This window comes from Triturus cristatus, chromosome 12 (assembly GCF_964204655.1).
Source record: "Triturus cristatus chromosome 12, aTriCri1.1, whole genome shotgun sequence".
Classification (NCBI taxonomy): domain Eukaryota; kingdom Metazoa; phylum Chordata; class Amphibia; order Caudata; family Salamandridae; genus Triturus; species Triturus cristatus.
In genome coordinates this window covers 81,868,789-81,884,365 of record NC_140595.1, presented here as the reverse complement: position 1 = coordinate 81,884,365, position 15,577 = coordinate 81,868,789, and the positions used below count along the sequence as shown (strand labels likewise).

The following is a 15,577-nucleotide window of genomic DNA, read 5'->3' as shown; positions in this document are numbered from 1 at the left end:
ATCTTGGTTGATCTCACTTTGAGTTTGGTTCACCTCTAGCACCTTCAACAAATACATAATTTAGAACATTTTATGCATCTGTTAAACCTAGGTGAGTGCGCCAGCGAACCAGTCATCGCTTGAGTTTTCAGCTGCATCATTGGACCAGTGTTGTCAAAAATGCTCACTCCAAAGCATTGGGAGCACTTTAGATGAAAATGGATGCTGGGTGGGCACCTATGCCTGCCATAGTGGACTGAGTCAGGACAAAAGAGCAGGCCTTTGATGCACGCAAACCATCTGTCCTTTGGTGGATGGGCCATCATGGTCCCACTGTCTGAAACCTGGCAGTTCCCCAATTGTATGTGAAGCAGGAGAACATCAGATTTGTTGGGGTGAAAGAGGTGGTTATTTATGGCTCTTCCAAATTCTGGTAGAGGCCTTTTGTGGATGTATGTTAAAAAATGTAATCTTCATGTATCAAAATGAATTTTAATAAATTAATGTTCGAGGGTGAATGTTTTATCTGAATAATTACAAATGTGGTTATTTTTGTTAATAGTTTCTCTCATGTGAACTTGTTGGAAGCTAGCTGCAGCAGAGCCATAAAAAAAACTCATAAAATAAGTACATAAGTGCAGCATTTTGTCCTGTAATACAGCAGAGTAGCAAAATACAAAAATCTTTGGGTGTCTAGTACAGAAGTACAGTGATAGTTTCCTCTGCAACAGAGCCTGCTTTTGACAGAATGTTTTATGGTGCATCTCTGCAGCATGAATTTATCCACTGTGACCTCTGGAGTCAATTTATGAGCACAGCTTTGGTTCAAAGCATGAAGTTAGATGCAATGTTCTGTGGGGTCCTCATTTGATAGTTGAGCCCTGGTTTTTAAGTGGAGTTTTTTTCTGTGTGTTTTCTATAGGAGCCCCATTATATTAGTGTCATGCACCACATCAGGATTTTGGTTTGGACACAAAGTGGTTCCTGAACATTATTATAATGACTTTCCATGACTCACATAACAAATGGGACTTCATGTTCCATGGCAGGGGGTCTTGATACTTTAGTATTACACACCTCCCAACCTCCTGGGGAATCTACACCACAACGAGGTGGTCTGTACAACAACAATGTCATTTTTATCTTTACTGCTCTTATCTAAGGTATTTTGACCAGTCCAAGAGCTGTTGCTTGTATGACTGGTGTGGTTATGTCTAAATTGCTCAGAGACGAAAAAAACTTTTGTAACTAGGATAATTTAAGAACTTATCCATTGACAGTTGTGTTGGAAGCATAAGCGGCAGCTAAATTGAGCGAATGTTTACCCAGCGACGAGCAGTTTAGGGAACCGCCAGCACCACCTTCCACATTTAAGCCACCTGAAATTGTCTGCCCTTTGTCTTCCTCTACTCGCAGTTTGAGGCCAGCGATGGCACCGCTACATCTTCTTAATCCTGTTTTGTTTTTCTGGTATCTTTCAGTCATTAAAGAAATATCCATGCCGGCTCTGTGAACGATCTTTCTGCTCCGCTCCCAGCCTGCGACGCCATGTGCGTGTAAACCACGAGGGGATTAAACGAGTCTACCCCTGCCGGTATGTACCCTGCTGCACTTCGGTACAGTTGAGAGGAGTCTTCCTTTTATCTTGTTCTCTCCTATCAATGCAGTCTTGGGGTTTACTTTAATTTTTGTTTCCCTACTGGCATCTCCTCTCTAGCTTATTCTCTTTACAGTCTCACATTTTGTCACTCCCTAATTCCTTCCTGAATTTTTCGTATATTTCTCCAATTTTTTTATTTCATGGTCCTCATTCTCTCTCATCGTTATTGAAGATCCCACTTCCTTTCCACCTTTTTCACTTCTTTCCTATTCTTTCCTTTATTTCCCTTTCTTAATTTCCTTCTATGTTTTGTCCTTCACCTTTGCTTTCCTCTCTCCCTTCTGCTCTTGGTCTTTCTTCATTTCCTGCCCCCTCTGTTACTAGCTCTTCCGATTTTGTTACTTCTTCCTTTGACCCTGTCTTTCCTGTTCTCAGTTCTTCTCTTTTGCATCAGTTTTTTTGCTTGTGTATATGCTTCATCTGACTATTTTGGGCACTTAGCCTTTCTTTCTTCTCCCACGGTTTCTTCCACAATTTGATTCCCTTCTTCCTAGCCCTCCATATCTTTCTACAGTGTTTTCTTTTGCATCTCTTCCCTGCACTTGTCCTCTCCTCCTTGCTCCAGAATTTCCCCCTTTTCCCAACTTTTAATGTTTCCCATCTTTTTGATTATTTCTTTTTGTGCTGTTTGTTTCCTGCTCTATACCCTTCCCTCCGTCTTTATCTTTCACTTATGTTCCTTTCTTGCCATCTTTGCTTCTATCCGTATACTCCTATTGCTCATTTTCTCTCCCTTGCCCCCTCCTTTCTCTCCATATCTTCCTATTTGCTTCAATTTGATCATTATGTAACCTTCCACACAACCCCCTCGCTCACCTATCTTTTTTGATATTCACTAGCTTCGCCTTCCTTGGTCTACTATTAATTTTACATAGACGCACACAACTTTAAAAAACACATTTCCTACACCATGTCTTTCATAATTTGCCTCCACTCTTGGCTGCCATTTGCCCAAATTATTTAAAGGCCCTCTTTAAGTAATTTTCGTTCTTCTAAACACATGGACATAATGGCAGCACCTAATCATCTTATGTGTGTGTGTGTGTGTGTGTGTGTGTGTGTGTGTGTGTGTGTGTGTGTGTGTATATATATATATATATATATATGTATGTATGTGTGTGTGTGTATATATATATGTGTGTGCGTATGTATATGTGTGTGTATGTATGTGTGTGTGTGTGTGTGTGTGTATATATATATATATATATATATATATATATATATGTGTGTGTGTGTGTGTTAATGTATATATGTGTATATATGCACTCCACTTTGCGGCCCTTCATCATTGCCAGAAATATTTAACAATGCATATTGCTATATTTAGGCAAATCAAGGAGTAGTTTTATTTGGGGATCTAGTCAACGAAGAGTATTCCGGCCATTTTCTGACTTACATAACGCGTATTAAATTGCTGAAGAAAAAAAACGAAGTATATGCAATTTAAGCATTACTTTAATACAATTGGAGTCCCAGACATAATCTCAATGTTAATACCACTAATAGAATTATTTAAGGATCAAGGGGGAATGGTGACCGTATGTAGGGTGTATACATTTTTTCTGAGACATTTGAGGATGACTTTGACAAAAAAAAAAACATAGACAAGCAAAGTTGGACTAAATCGGTATCAGTCAGAATAGGATATACACACCACTCAAATTAATTTCATGGTTCACCATACTAATTCAACACTAATCCTTATGGGTTCCAGAGTAGCGTGTTACTCGCCAAAAAAGTGCTTCAAAACACCATCAGGGGTAGCAAGCGCTATATAAATACAAACCTCTTTCCCTCTTCTATCCCGCCACTTACCCTTCTCTATCTGAATAACCTATCCACCACTTAAATTACTTCATATTTCACTATACTAATTTTCAACACTAATCCTTTATGGGTTCCGGAATAGCGTGCTACTCGCCAGAAAAGCGCTTCAGCACCCATCAGGGGTAACAGGTGCTATATGAATGCAAACCTTTCTCCCCCTTCTATCCCTCCGCTATCCTTCTCACTCCAAATAACGGACTAATATCCACCACTCAAATTACTCTCACCACTAAGCCTTTTCCCTTAGCCCTAATCCCAACAACCAATAACACTCACTGGCTGAGCCTATTGTGGTAGAAAAATGTGTCTGCAGTTTACACACTTAACTCTGCAGCAGTGTTCCCCAACCTCAGCATTATTCTGGAGGATTAGATCTATGCCTGTGTTGACCAACGTTTCCCTGTAATGTACCTCCACTAACTTGCAGATCGGCATACATTTGTGAAATAAAAATGGGATGAAGTGATCACAAAGCTGGATCTTACTTTCTAATGGACCTAGGTAAATGTTTACAAGGGAATTCTTCGAAAAATGATTATCCTTGGGAATATCCAGGTTCATGTAGAGGAAACGTGCAGAATTGGGAACTATAGGATTTTTCAGGCCATTAGGGTAGTAGTGCAGCCAGCTAAGTGTTAGGTATTAACTAGATCAATATGGTCTGACTCTGTGGAGCCATCAAACGTTTGAGAGCGGAATCGTACTAAAAAGATTGTATGAGAAAGACTTAATGTGAGGCAGCTTATGAAAATTCATCCTTTAAGGTCTGCTGCAACTGTGACGACAAGGTTGGTAACCTTGGTCTCTTGAGGAACCACGACGAGTGTGCCTCACCACCCAGTGAAAACTTCCTATGCAAAAAGACCATTCAGCACTGATAGGAAAGACGAGTGCATTATAGTATATAATGCCTAGGTTCTCTAGGGCTTGTTGAGTGCTACTCATGGCCATCTTTAAAAGCATGCTCCACGGAGAATTTCAGGAAACCAGTTGAGTCATGAGTGGTCAGTACTTGGGTGGAGAGAAACCACAAAAGGTGCTCTGCAAGAACCCATCTTTATGGTCAAATCCACACTGGTGGCTCCGGCGCCAGTCAAGCCCCAGGGATCCACAGATGGATCCGTATCTGCGCTGGTCGTGTCATGTAGACCTACCCAAGGCCAGCTCCCACTGGCAGCGCCTTCCCCATTTATATCCCCAATACGGTGCCGGAGGGGCGTCGAAGCCGCAGACTCAGGTGCCTACTGGAGCCATGCCTTCCAGGCTGGAGCCTGAGCCCTATTTTTATGGACTAGGACTTGGGGAGGAATGGGAGGGGGGGTCGCTGGACCTTGAACAATACAAGCCATATTATAAAGCATGAACTGGTGTGAAGATTAGGTGGACGCCCGCTGAGCACAGCATCAGAGGAATCTCTCCGACATGGTCAATATCTGCAGTGGGGGTTTCAAGAGATCTGGCGTGGTGTTTAACGAACCACGATTGGGTCAGCGGCAGACCCCTCTCCCCAACCGGATCCGACGGTAATGATGGATGTGTCTCTCTTAGGATGGGGCGTCCATCTCGTAGAGGTGGAAATCAGAGGCCTCTGGTCTCCAGTGGAATCCATATTCCACATCAACCTACCTGTTGGAGCTCCAGGCGATCCAGCTGCCATTGAAAGCCTTTCTACCCTCCATCAAGGGAAGGCTAGTATAGGTGTTGAGGGACAACACCACCGCCATATGGTACTGCAGCAAACAGGGTGGGATTGGGCTGCGGAGTTTTTGTCCAGAGGGCCTGCAACCCTGGACATGGTTGGAACAGGAGGGCATATCCCTAATGGTTCAGCATCTGGTGGGCTCTCTGAATGCCAGAGGACAAACCCAGCCGAAGATGCCTAGTGGATCACTAATGGTGTCTCCATCCGGAGGTGGTGCATGGTCTATTTCAGCAGTGGGGAGAGGCTTAGTTAAATCTGTTCACCACCGACAAGAACAGACAATGGCAGTCGTTATGCGTGCTGGAGTTTCCAAGGCGGCTCTCGCTTGGAGACACTTTTTGATTTTTCCTATGCCCCGCGTGGCTCTGCTCTGAGCACTGTTACGGGATACCTATCTGCTTTTCTGCAGTTGCATGACCAACCTTCCCTCTTCCAATCCCCTATTGTACGTAGGTTTTTGAAAGCTTTGCCACAAATGTTTTTTCATTCTCACTTCATTGTGCCTCAGTGGGACCATAATCTGGTCTAGACATTCCTGATATGCATTGCAGTCGAGCCCTTACACAACTGTCCTTGCAGGCTCCTTACCATCAAGACGGCCTTTCTGGTGGCAATAACATCAGCCTGGAGGGTCCGTGAGCTTCAGGCCTTGTCACCCGAACCTTCTTACCTGAATATCTAGCCAGTCAAACTGGTGCTTCGAAAGAGGACTTCCTTTCTTCTGAAAGTTGTCACTCCATTTCACATAGGCCAGTCGATCACTCTGCCTACGTTTTACACTCCTCTCTGTCTGAACCCAAAAAAAGAGCTTTGTCGTTCTACCTTGACCGCATATGAGACTTCTGGGCGGATGACCAGTTCTTCATGGGGTATGTCGGAGTGAAGAAAGGACTGGCCGTGCATAAGAGGCCATCTCCCGATGGATCGTGCTCTGTATAAAGATCTTCTATGCATTGGCTAAAAAGCAATCCCCTGAGGGTTTGCATGTTTATTCCACCAGAGCTAAAGCTACAACCACTGCATTAGCATGTGGAATTCTGGTCATGAACATCTGGTAGGTAGCATCATGGGCTTCCTTGCACACTTTTACCAAGCACTACTGCCTGGACAGTTGGGTCCGTAGAGATGGGCCCTTTGCCTGTCTGTCCTGCAGGACTTCCTTGTGTGAAATTAGTCTGCGGGGGGTATATCGGCACCGGGCACATAGGCACCGGGCACGGCCGATGACGCCACGCAGAGCCGAACGATGCCATATACTGGCACATAGGGATACTGCTGAAAAATATTTTCCGATCCAGTCTAATGCCTGGGGATATTTCTAAGGAAAGGAATCTGTAGATAGATAGTCTCTACCAGATATGGTGTTACCGAATGTAAGTAACTTGTTCAACAAAGACCACTTCTTGAATAGACTTTGTTCCCTGTGCACAAGACACTGCTTACTAGTTCCCTGTTAATACCTATTAAATGGATGCTGTCACTAGCAAAAGACCAGGTAAGAATTCCGCTAGTCTCATAATTGATCCAAGTTGTGCACAGCACTTGAGTGGAGGTATCTTCCACTATGGCGTACGCAGGGGTCCAAATATCAAAACGCATCCTCTGTAGACCGGATTTTTGACTAGGTAACTGCAGGACTGGGGCACCCACTGGACCCACATATTTTCCATTAGGAACTCTTTAATTTTTCTTTTTTTGTTAGGAGTTCATCGCAACTAAAATGTGAATGTTTCCAGAACAATATGGGTTATACTTGATTCCCCTGATTCTGAAATTATAGCACCTAGCTTTAACTAATGGGATAGAATACCATGCCTTGGGTGAAAAGGGCTAAGCCTCTGTAAACCTCTTTGGCTGGATCTGAACAGGCACATTCTCCCTTAAAATACTAAAAGATACTAAGCAGAAGATGTAAGCTTACCACTTCAGAGCTCTGGAGATTGCCCTGTCAGCTCCTTAAATCCTGGAGTTCTAGTTAACTCCTTAACTAGAATGTGCCTACCTGTGCTGCAACATCCTTGTGGTTCAGTACCATAAGACATCCTCCACACAGACATTAGTCAGCAGGGCTTTGTTGTTTGATGTTTTGCCTAGTGGCCTGCTCCCTCTGTCCCCACCTCTGCCCCTACTTTCACTTCTTTTGAGATTAGGTGAAGCAGCAGGGCTTCTTCCTAGACATAGGCGTGTTCGCAATCGTTTTGGGGAGATGTAATTTAGTAGGGGAGAGGATGTAGCCTAATGACTAGGGCAGTCTATCTCTAATCGGGGGAACCGGGTTCGAGTCTCGGCAATGACTCACCATTCTGTGATTCTGGGCAAATCACTTAATCTCCGCATGCCTAAAAAAAAAAAAATGAATGTGTCCTTGTGTAACGCAACTGGTGCTCATGTAAAGTGCTCTGATACCCAATACCTTCGGGTCAAGTTTGCGCTATATAAAACTAAGAAGAAAAACAAATAATAATCCCTTTGTCCACTGTTGACTCCCCGGCCTATGTGAAGCTTTTGTTTAGTCACCCCACACCTGCTTCTCCTGTGCTTCAGTGGTCGCCTTTGACAATGGGAACATAAGCAAACATCCGTCTGAGGTCAATACGCTAAACACGTGGATCATACGCTAAACACGTGGATCATTCAGATCTGGTCTGAAAGCGAACTGAAGCACAAAACCTCGCCAACATTTTTGTTTTCTCTTGAGCACTGTCATGGCTATCGTGACCACCAGAGGTGTAGAAGTATTGGACTTTTGAGTTAGTACTTGGTTTGTTCTTTGTAGTCTAAGCACCAGGTGAGCAGTGAATACTGGATTAGGATTCAAACCTTTGCCTGGTTGCCATTCGCTCTCCAGACTTGTCTAATTCTAGGATGCCTGTGATGTTGCCTTCTTACTGTGAACTATTGAAGGATTAAGCGTGCACCTCCTTTCTGAAGAGCTGAACTGTATGCGCCCCAAGAAGCTAATCTGATCTACTTTAAGACCTGCACATACTGAAGCTGACTGAAAAGCCCACATGAGAATAGTTCGATTGACTAGGCTTGCCTAGGGTTGATTATGTTGTTCCAGCCCAGCTGCCCCAAAAATAGTAAGCATACATAGCACCTTCTAGGCTGAATAGCTGCTTAATTGACTTAACACAACAAGAAGGTTGAGTTGGTCACTCAGCCAAGTTGTACCCTTAGGATGCTTGTATGACCACCTCTTCAGCCACAGAAGGACCAGGAGGCTGCTGATCTCAACAACTTGTGCTTGGGTTCCAGCTCTGCTGCCAGGAGACATGACCCTTATTCGTGTACAATTGAATTATCTTCCTTTCCCTTACAGTTCCAGACATAGCGACAGTCAAAGTCATAAACTTGAAGAACTAGGTGCTGAGTTGATCATTGCCTCCTGTATCTACTCCAGCAACTGAAAAAACCTGGCCCCAACTGGCAGCCATAGGTCTGGACCTACTCCAGACATTGGTACTGTCTGGACCTACTCAAAACCAGTTTGGTCATTGACTAACAGTTTGGCTTCAGTGACTAAAACCTTTGAAATGTGTCCCTTACTGAACTCTAGTGATCGGACATTGGTTCACAAACACCTCACCAGTGGTAGTGCCATAGCCCTGCTAGCTAGGGTCGTAGTTTTTAGGGTAGTGAATATTCTGATGACACTTTCCATTACACTTCATAATACCAAAGCAGTACCCAGGGGCCATAGTTGCGTCTAGTGTCCCCACAACTATATCTCTAGCTTTCTTTAAGAACCTTGTGTGAGCATTCAGCTCCCGCAAAAAAAAAAAAAAATCATAGCGCTTCCAAAGTTTTCCACAAGCCGCCCCGAACCAAGCCCCATGCAATAACAATGCTGACACAACTAGCGTTCAGTTTCATTGGTGGGCATATCTTTGCCCCAAAGGGTGCTAGCACTTGACGGTTTTCTTTGTGCATCTTGTTCGTTTTTTTTTGTGGTTTTTTTTTTCATTCGTAAAGATCAAAGTTCAAATATGCATAAAGCATCATCTTAATCTGGCGCCTAGTACTTTCAACTATTGGCATAATCACACCATTAAATAAGGAATTTGAGATTAACAAACACATCACTACTTTGTCAACATATGTCAAAGAAATTGAAATTTAGAGGAAAGACATTCAAAGTTCTGGAGCACCAGCAGTGGAATACTTTGCCATCTACACTGAGAAATCAGGAGGGTTGCTGGGCTACTGCCCTGCAACAATTTGGAACCCTCTATAATCTTCAAATGGGAGAGACGAGTGGTTTAGAATACCCACCATATATCAACTTGCTACGGGGGAAGATGCCTTGGGTTTATTGCAACGACAAAATGACCCAAAATATAAAAACCCTCGATATAAATACACTCAGAGTGCGCTAAAGACCGGGAAAAAAGTGGAAAAGATCTGTCAAATTTGCAGGTACAACATATATACAATCACTCAGGCATTCAAATCTTTTGACATCAGCACTCTATGATGGAATGGCCAAAAAATGGGAACAGGTGGGGATTACAGCATTGGCAGATCTCTATTCCAATGCAGAAAGATAGACCTTTTTAGAACTAGCTCAAGGGTTTGGTATATATGAAAACTCATTCTTTAAATATCTACAAATACAAAATCGAATCAAAGGGTTCCCTATAGGACTCATTCGAATGGATCCACCCCCTATATTAAAAATAATGAAAAACCCAGAAAGTAAAATTAAGGATTTTTATCAAGAACTATTGGCAAAGAAACCGGATGATATAGCTAAAATAGAATCTAAGTGGGCTAGTAAGCTCGAGGATGGGGAGGTAGATATAGATAGGGTATTAGAGATCTGGATTAAAGGTTTTTATGTCAGCCAACCTAAAATCTCTACAATATAAAACTGTCTATAATCTCTATTATACGCCCGCCAAACTATTTGGGTGGGGAAAGAGACAGACTGATAAATGTCCGAGGTGCCATATGGGCCCGGCCGATAGTATTCACATGTTTTATTCTTGCGATAAGCTGAACTTGCTAAAAGAGGGTATTGAAAAATTCTGGCTCCAGCTATTAAACAAAGTGATCAAAATTACTCCAACTTTGATGCTTTTAGGATATGATATACGGGTAAATTTAAATCTGAGGGAGAGGGACTTTGTGATTTTAACAATGGCGATAGCACGCTTACTGGTTGCCACGCTATGGAAGGATAGTGAGCCACCCACATATTATCAATGGCTGTATAGACTAATATATGTAGGTCGTCAAGAAATCGCCCTATATAAATGCAAAGGGGTAAGGGCCATGAGGAAAGGCAGGAATATATGGAAACTCCTCATAGCATGGATGGAAAGAAATGAGCGACAAGGGATTGGGTAGATATGTATAACTACGAAGGAACTATGATCAGGATGTGTAGTAGAAACGATGTATGTATATTGAAACTGTAAATTTCAGTATGTTGTTCTGGCCAGTAGGAAATTTGGACATTTGTTAACCATACGTAAAAATGTGTCAAGATCCGTATATCATCTCTGATTTCAATTTAAAAAAGGGAAATCAGGAGGGTTTTCGTCAATCTAGGAAAGACTTCAAAACCTTCTTGCTCACGGACCAGTTTTTTTTCTCCCCGAGCTGAAACCCTTTGTTAAAACTATTTTTTATTGTCTTTCTTCAATCTTTTTATAAAGCCTAATTATCTCTTCTCCTCCACTTTAATCTTTATGCATTGATCTTACCTCGCACCATCATTTTTTTGTTCCTTGCATTTTCTTACTTCTATAGTACTCTGACGTAGCAACATGTAATAATTGTACTACTTCGATAAATAAGCTATTTTTTTTAAAAAAAGAACAGTTTTCCTTAAACTATTTTAAGAGTGTTTTTTTTAAGTAGAGCACTGACCGAATATTGGTTGTATTGAGTGTTATTTACTACGTTGTACTGAATTTGTGGTTCTAACCCCCCTACCCTCCACACCCTGCCAAGAGCAGTGCTTGATTTATTGTCTATCCTGAGAGAGTCAATTTACAAAAAGCAGCAACCTAGTTATTCGGTTGGAGTGCACCATCATTTTGTGTCTGGTACACCAATGGTAATCGAAAGTACGAAGGCAGATTGTAGACCAGTAACTACTGACTGCCTCCGGAATCCTCTGATCAGGCTCAATGTGGCTGCTGTGCATGTGACATTACAAATGAACCCTTGCTTGCCCTTACATATAGCCTAGGGTTCTTGTTAATGATATTTGTGACACCAAAAGGCCACTTTCTTTACTTGAAGGAGCCATTCATTTTCAAGATCCTTATGGGGGGGTGCCAGAAGAAACAACTTCAGGACAGAAAAAGAGTAAACCTTGTTAAGAGATCTTGTAAATCATTCTCCAGCATGGTCTTCAAGTATCTGATCTCTCTCTGCCCAGTGAATAATGATAAGCAGTTTAAACTGGAGGAAACCATCATTTCCGAAGGCCAGCAACAAGGAAGCTGTGGTTGATGCATGGGATGAACTGTGAGCAAGTACAAGTTCCGATCAGATTACAGGCAGCCTTTAAAGTAGTGTGAAGAAGGGAATCTGCCAACTTACCACCTCCTGTTCATTGGAATGTTCTTCAGGGTGTAGCTTCACCAGACGAGAGCATTGTCCTATTACCGCAGTAGCAAAGAGTGTGTTCCTCCTGCCCCAAATATTCAGTTTCTCTTCTGTCCTGCTTCCTCAGGGGCTGGGTTTCATATGGACCGGCACCTGATTGATTCCTTTTCATTGTTTTTCACAGCTACTGCACAGAAGGTAAGCGTACGTTCAGCAGCCGTCTGATACTGGAAAAACACATACAGGTGCGCCATGGAATTAAGGTATCTATCCAAACTAAGAGCGTGGAGATTGATGTGGCTAACAACGATGAGGAGGTAAGCACCTTGAACTTTCATTTGGGTTGAACACTTGTGCCAAGAGGCTTTCTAGTCTGCCATTCTGTATTCTTTACTTTTCTTGTAATTATGTTGTGATTTCTTTTATTTAAAATTTTAATAAAACCCAGCTTGCAACGTTGACAAGCTTTTGCATTCCCAGCAGGCCTAAATGTCACTGCTCTGTCTTTCTTAGTCACGACACAATCCTATATTCACCACTCTGAGCATTCTAATTCTACCTTTTGACAAAACTTGGACGTTTTGAGGTACTGTCACATCTTACAGTGCTCTAATTCAGGCTTGTGATGTGACTGCAGATGTCAGAAATAGCAGAAATATCTACTATTAGATTCCTATGCATATGCCCAGGAAGTGTCTGCTTCCAGAGTCAAATGACTGACATCATTTTGATTTGCCAGAAATTTGTGTGGTCACTTACATATAAAGTATATGCTCCTGAAGTTGATTCTAACTAGATTAAAGTATCCAATGCCTTTATGATTGGTTCACAAAGTAAGTTTTTAACAGCATAATCCCTATCCAGATCTATTAAGCAGTCCTTTTCAAAGTAATCGGTCCCTCTTTAAAGCAATGCACAAATTGCCACTACAGCATTATTCCTAGAAAGCACCTTTTGTTGGGACTATTGTCCCGTCTTAGTGAATAGGATTCAAGCATTCTGATTCTGTGACCTGTGTGCTTCTTTTCATGCCATGTGGCTTCCCAATTACTTAGAATGCAAACCATATCTCTGCCTGCCTTCTTTTAGAATTCAACCTCCTCAGCAAAGTGATCGCTCCATACTTTAGAATTGAACAGGGTTTTGAACTTCTTTCTGTAGAAACAAATGACTTTCAAAAAAGTAAATTCCATTTTGTCAAGTCTTTCCCTATTCAAAGAGGCCAACCTCCCCTAAACAATCTATGACTTGAATGATTCTTTGTAAATTTGTCAGTGAAGACTAAGCTCTCATTCCTACAGGCGGAAAACTAGCCACTGCAGCTTTACGGAGTAATATTCCGGTCTCCGGGATCAGAAAAATTGCTATGATTAACAGGTCTACTTGAAACTGCTGTTTAGATTTGGTCTTTATAGCAGATGCCCAAGTAGGCCAGGCTTGTTTGCACAATCTGTTTGGGTACTCTATCACAAGCGGTGGACCTCATTCCTGATTTCCACATTTTTGGGGCAAGGCATGAATTTGTTATTTTATTCAGTGTAGACCATTGTTCTCTTCCAGGGGATCCTCATCAATAGTCATAAGCATTAAAGCCTTAGAATATTCCCGCCCATGCGTGGGACCCCAGAAACACTATATTATATGTGATATATATATATATATATATATATATATTTGCAGCCTACTAAACACCAGAGCTGAATCATGCCATAAGGAATTTCTACCATACATGAAAAACATGCATTAGAAACAGGAGAAAACAATAGCAACATTTGTTTAGAAACTGTTTTAATGCTCAGCACACAGTAGAAATCCTCATAAATCACTGAAAGCATAGGAAGCTCCCAGGCTGTATTGCAAACACCCAGTCCAAAAAGACTGAAAAGCTAACTTGTAGCTGCATAGCAATAAACTGACACCGTGCCTTTATGGCACACCTGACCCCCAACTTCCCATCATGCCTCAGGGGTGACAGTTAGGTCAGTTGTTCTTTCCGGCTCCTTCAGGAAGGATCCTGGCAACACAGCTCCACTCTTTTCTGATTTTTGTCAGAAAATATTTTCACTTTTCACAACTTTTATTCCTTACTTTCGTCAGTTAAAGTAAGAAGCTGTCTTTTTTGACAGGTTTGGCCATTTTTTAATATCTTAAAATGACATCTCTTTTTGACCCTTGCCCTTCTTGTGGCAAAAAGAAGGCCAAGACTGATTCTCATAGGGTCTGTATCCTTTGTCTACCGGAGGACCATGATCCTACGACCTGCCCTCACTGCCAGAACCTGTCCAGAAGAACTTTGAAGGACAGGGAAAGAATTCTCCTGTATGGCCTGGCAGGTAAACCATCTAGAGGAAGATCTCCGGTAAGGAAGGGCTCCAAGAAGTCTAGAACGTCTTCTAGAAGCAAGTCCTCGCGTCCTTCTGCTTCAGCGTCGGGCTCGGCACTGAAAAAAGATCTTCAGGTGGGTCATATTTCCAAGAAAAGACCTTCGACAGCGGGCTCGCCGTCGAGAAAAGGTACGTCGTCGACGTCGAAGACTCGTCCGCCGTCGTCAACCCGGCGACGATCGGCGTCGAGAGACAAGACCCCTCCGCCGTCGTCAACCCGGCGACGATCGGCGTTGAGGAGCAGAGACCCTCCGCCGGCGTCAACCCGGCGACGATCGGCGTCGAGGAGTAGAGACCCTCTGCCGTCATCGACTCGGCGTCGAGGAGTGTCAGCGTCGAGGAGTAGAGACCCTCTGCCGGCGTCGAGGAGTGTCACCCCTCCGTCGTCGAGGGCAGGCTCACTTCCGTCGTCGCAGTTCCACCAGCGATCGACGTCGAGAGCGAAGACTCCTCCGCCGTCGTCAACCAGGCGACGATCGGCGTCAAGGATGAGGTCTCCGTCGTCGTCTCGACGGCGTTCGGCTTCGAGGGCGAGAAATACCCCTCAGTCGTCGTCGCGCAGACCGTCGACGTCGAGATTGGACGCAGCTCCGCCGTCGTCTAGACGTCGTTCGGCGTTGAGAGAGAGAGAGTCCCTCCGTTGTCGGCTTCAAATCGCCGTTCGACGTCGAGGCAACATTCTTCGCCTGCTAATCGGCACAGGTCACCGTCGACACGGCGTTCGACGTCGAGCAGATGAGAGTCCCGACAAGCAGGAAGGCAGGAGCCCAGATCGACGTCGAGAGCACGCTCGACGTCGAGACAGGCATCGGTGAGGTCTGAGGATGGATCGGTGGTCCTAGTGACGGAGTCAGCTTCGCGCCATTCGTCCTCACACTCATCCAAGGGGGCTTCTCCAAGGCCAGCTACTCCGCAAGGTCTCTCACGGAGAGAAGTTGCTAGCCATGTCCGCAGGTCTCCTTCAAGACGCGAGACCACTTCTGCGGTTCCACTGCCGCCCAGATGGCTGCTGCCCGTACGTCACTGGCAGGACTCAGGGGCGACAAGGAGGATGCAAGAGTATGCCAGTCTGGCGCATAGATCTCCGCTTCAAAGATTGGTGGACGAAGTAGACAGAGTGAGTCCTCCCAGGCAAGCACGCGAGAAGTCACCTGAGAGACAGCGCCCTAGGTCGCGCTCCCCCAGGCGAGAAGATCGTGCAGTCAGATCACGGGCCCGTGATCATCGACGAGGTAGAAGAACATACTTCCTCGACTTCCTCCACCCGGTCCTCAAAGTGGGATTACTCCCCCACGCTATCGGACAGCCCAGTGTCCAGGGTCTCGCCCATAGACGATATCAACACATACCATGAGGTTCTGCAGAGGGGTGCTCAGAAACTCAATATTGAGATGTCAGTCCCGCAAGTCACGACAACAGTGATTTTCGAGACTCTGCATCAGAAGACTGCATCTCGACCAC

General features: G+C 43.9%; 1 protein-coding gene across 3 annotated transcripts in view; it reads left to right on the top strand.

Annotated features, from left to right (window-relative positions):
- Window positions 1-15,577, top strand: part of ZNF687 (zinc finger protein 687) — a 238,211-nt gene that overhangs the window by 203,573 nt on the left and 19,061 nt on the right. For all 3 annotated transcript variants that reach the window (XM_085639362.1, XM_085639363.1, XM_085639364.1), the window contains exons 7-8: window positions 1,461-1,573; window positions 11,917-12,049. In XM_085639362.1, coding sequence (XP_085495488.1) covers window positions 1,461-1,573; window positions 11,917-12,049 — 246 coding nt within the window. The remainder of the gene's footprint in view (window positions 1-1,460; window positions 1,574-11,916; window positions 12,050-15,577) is intronic.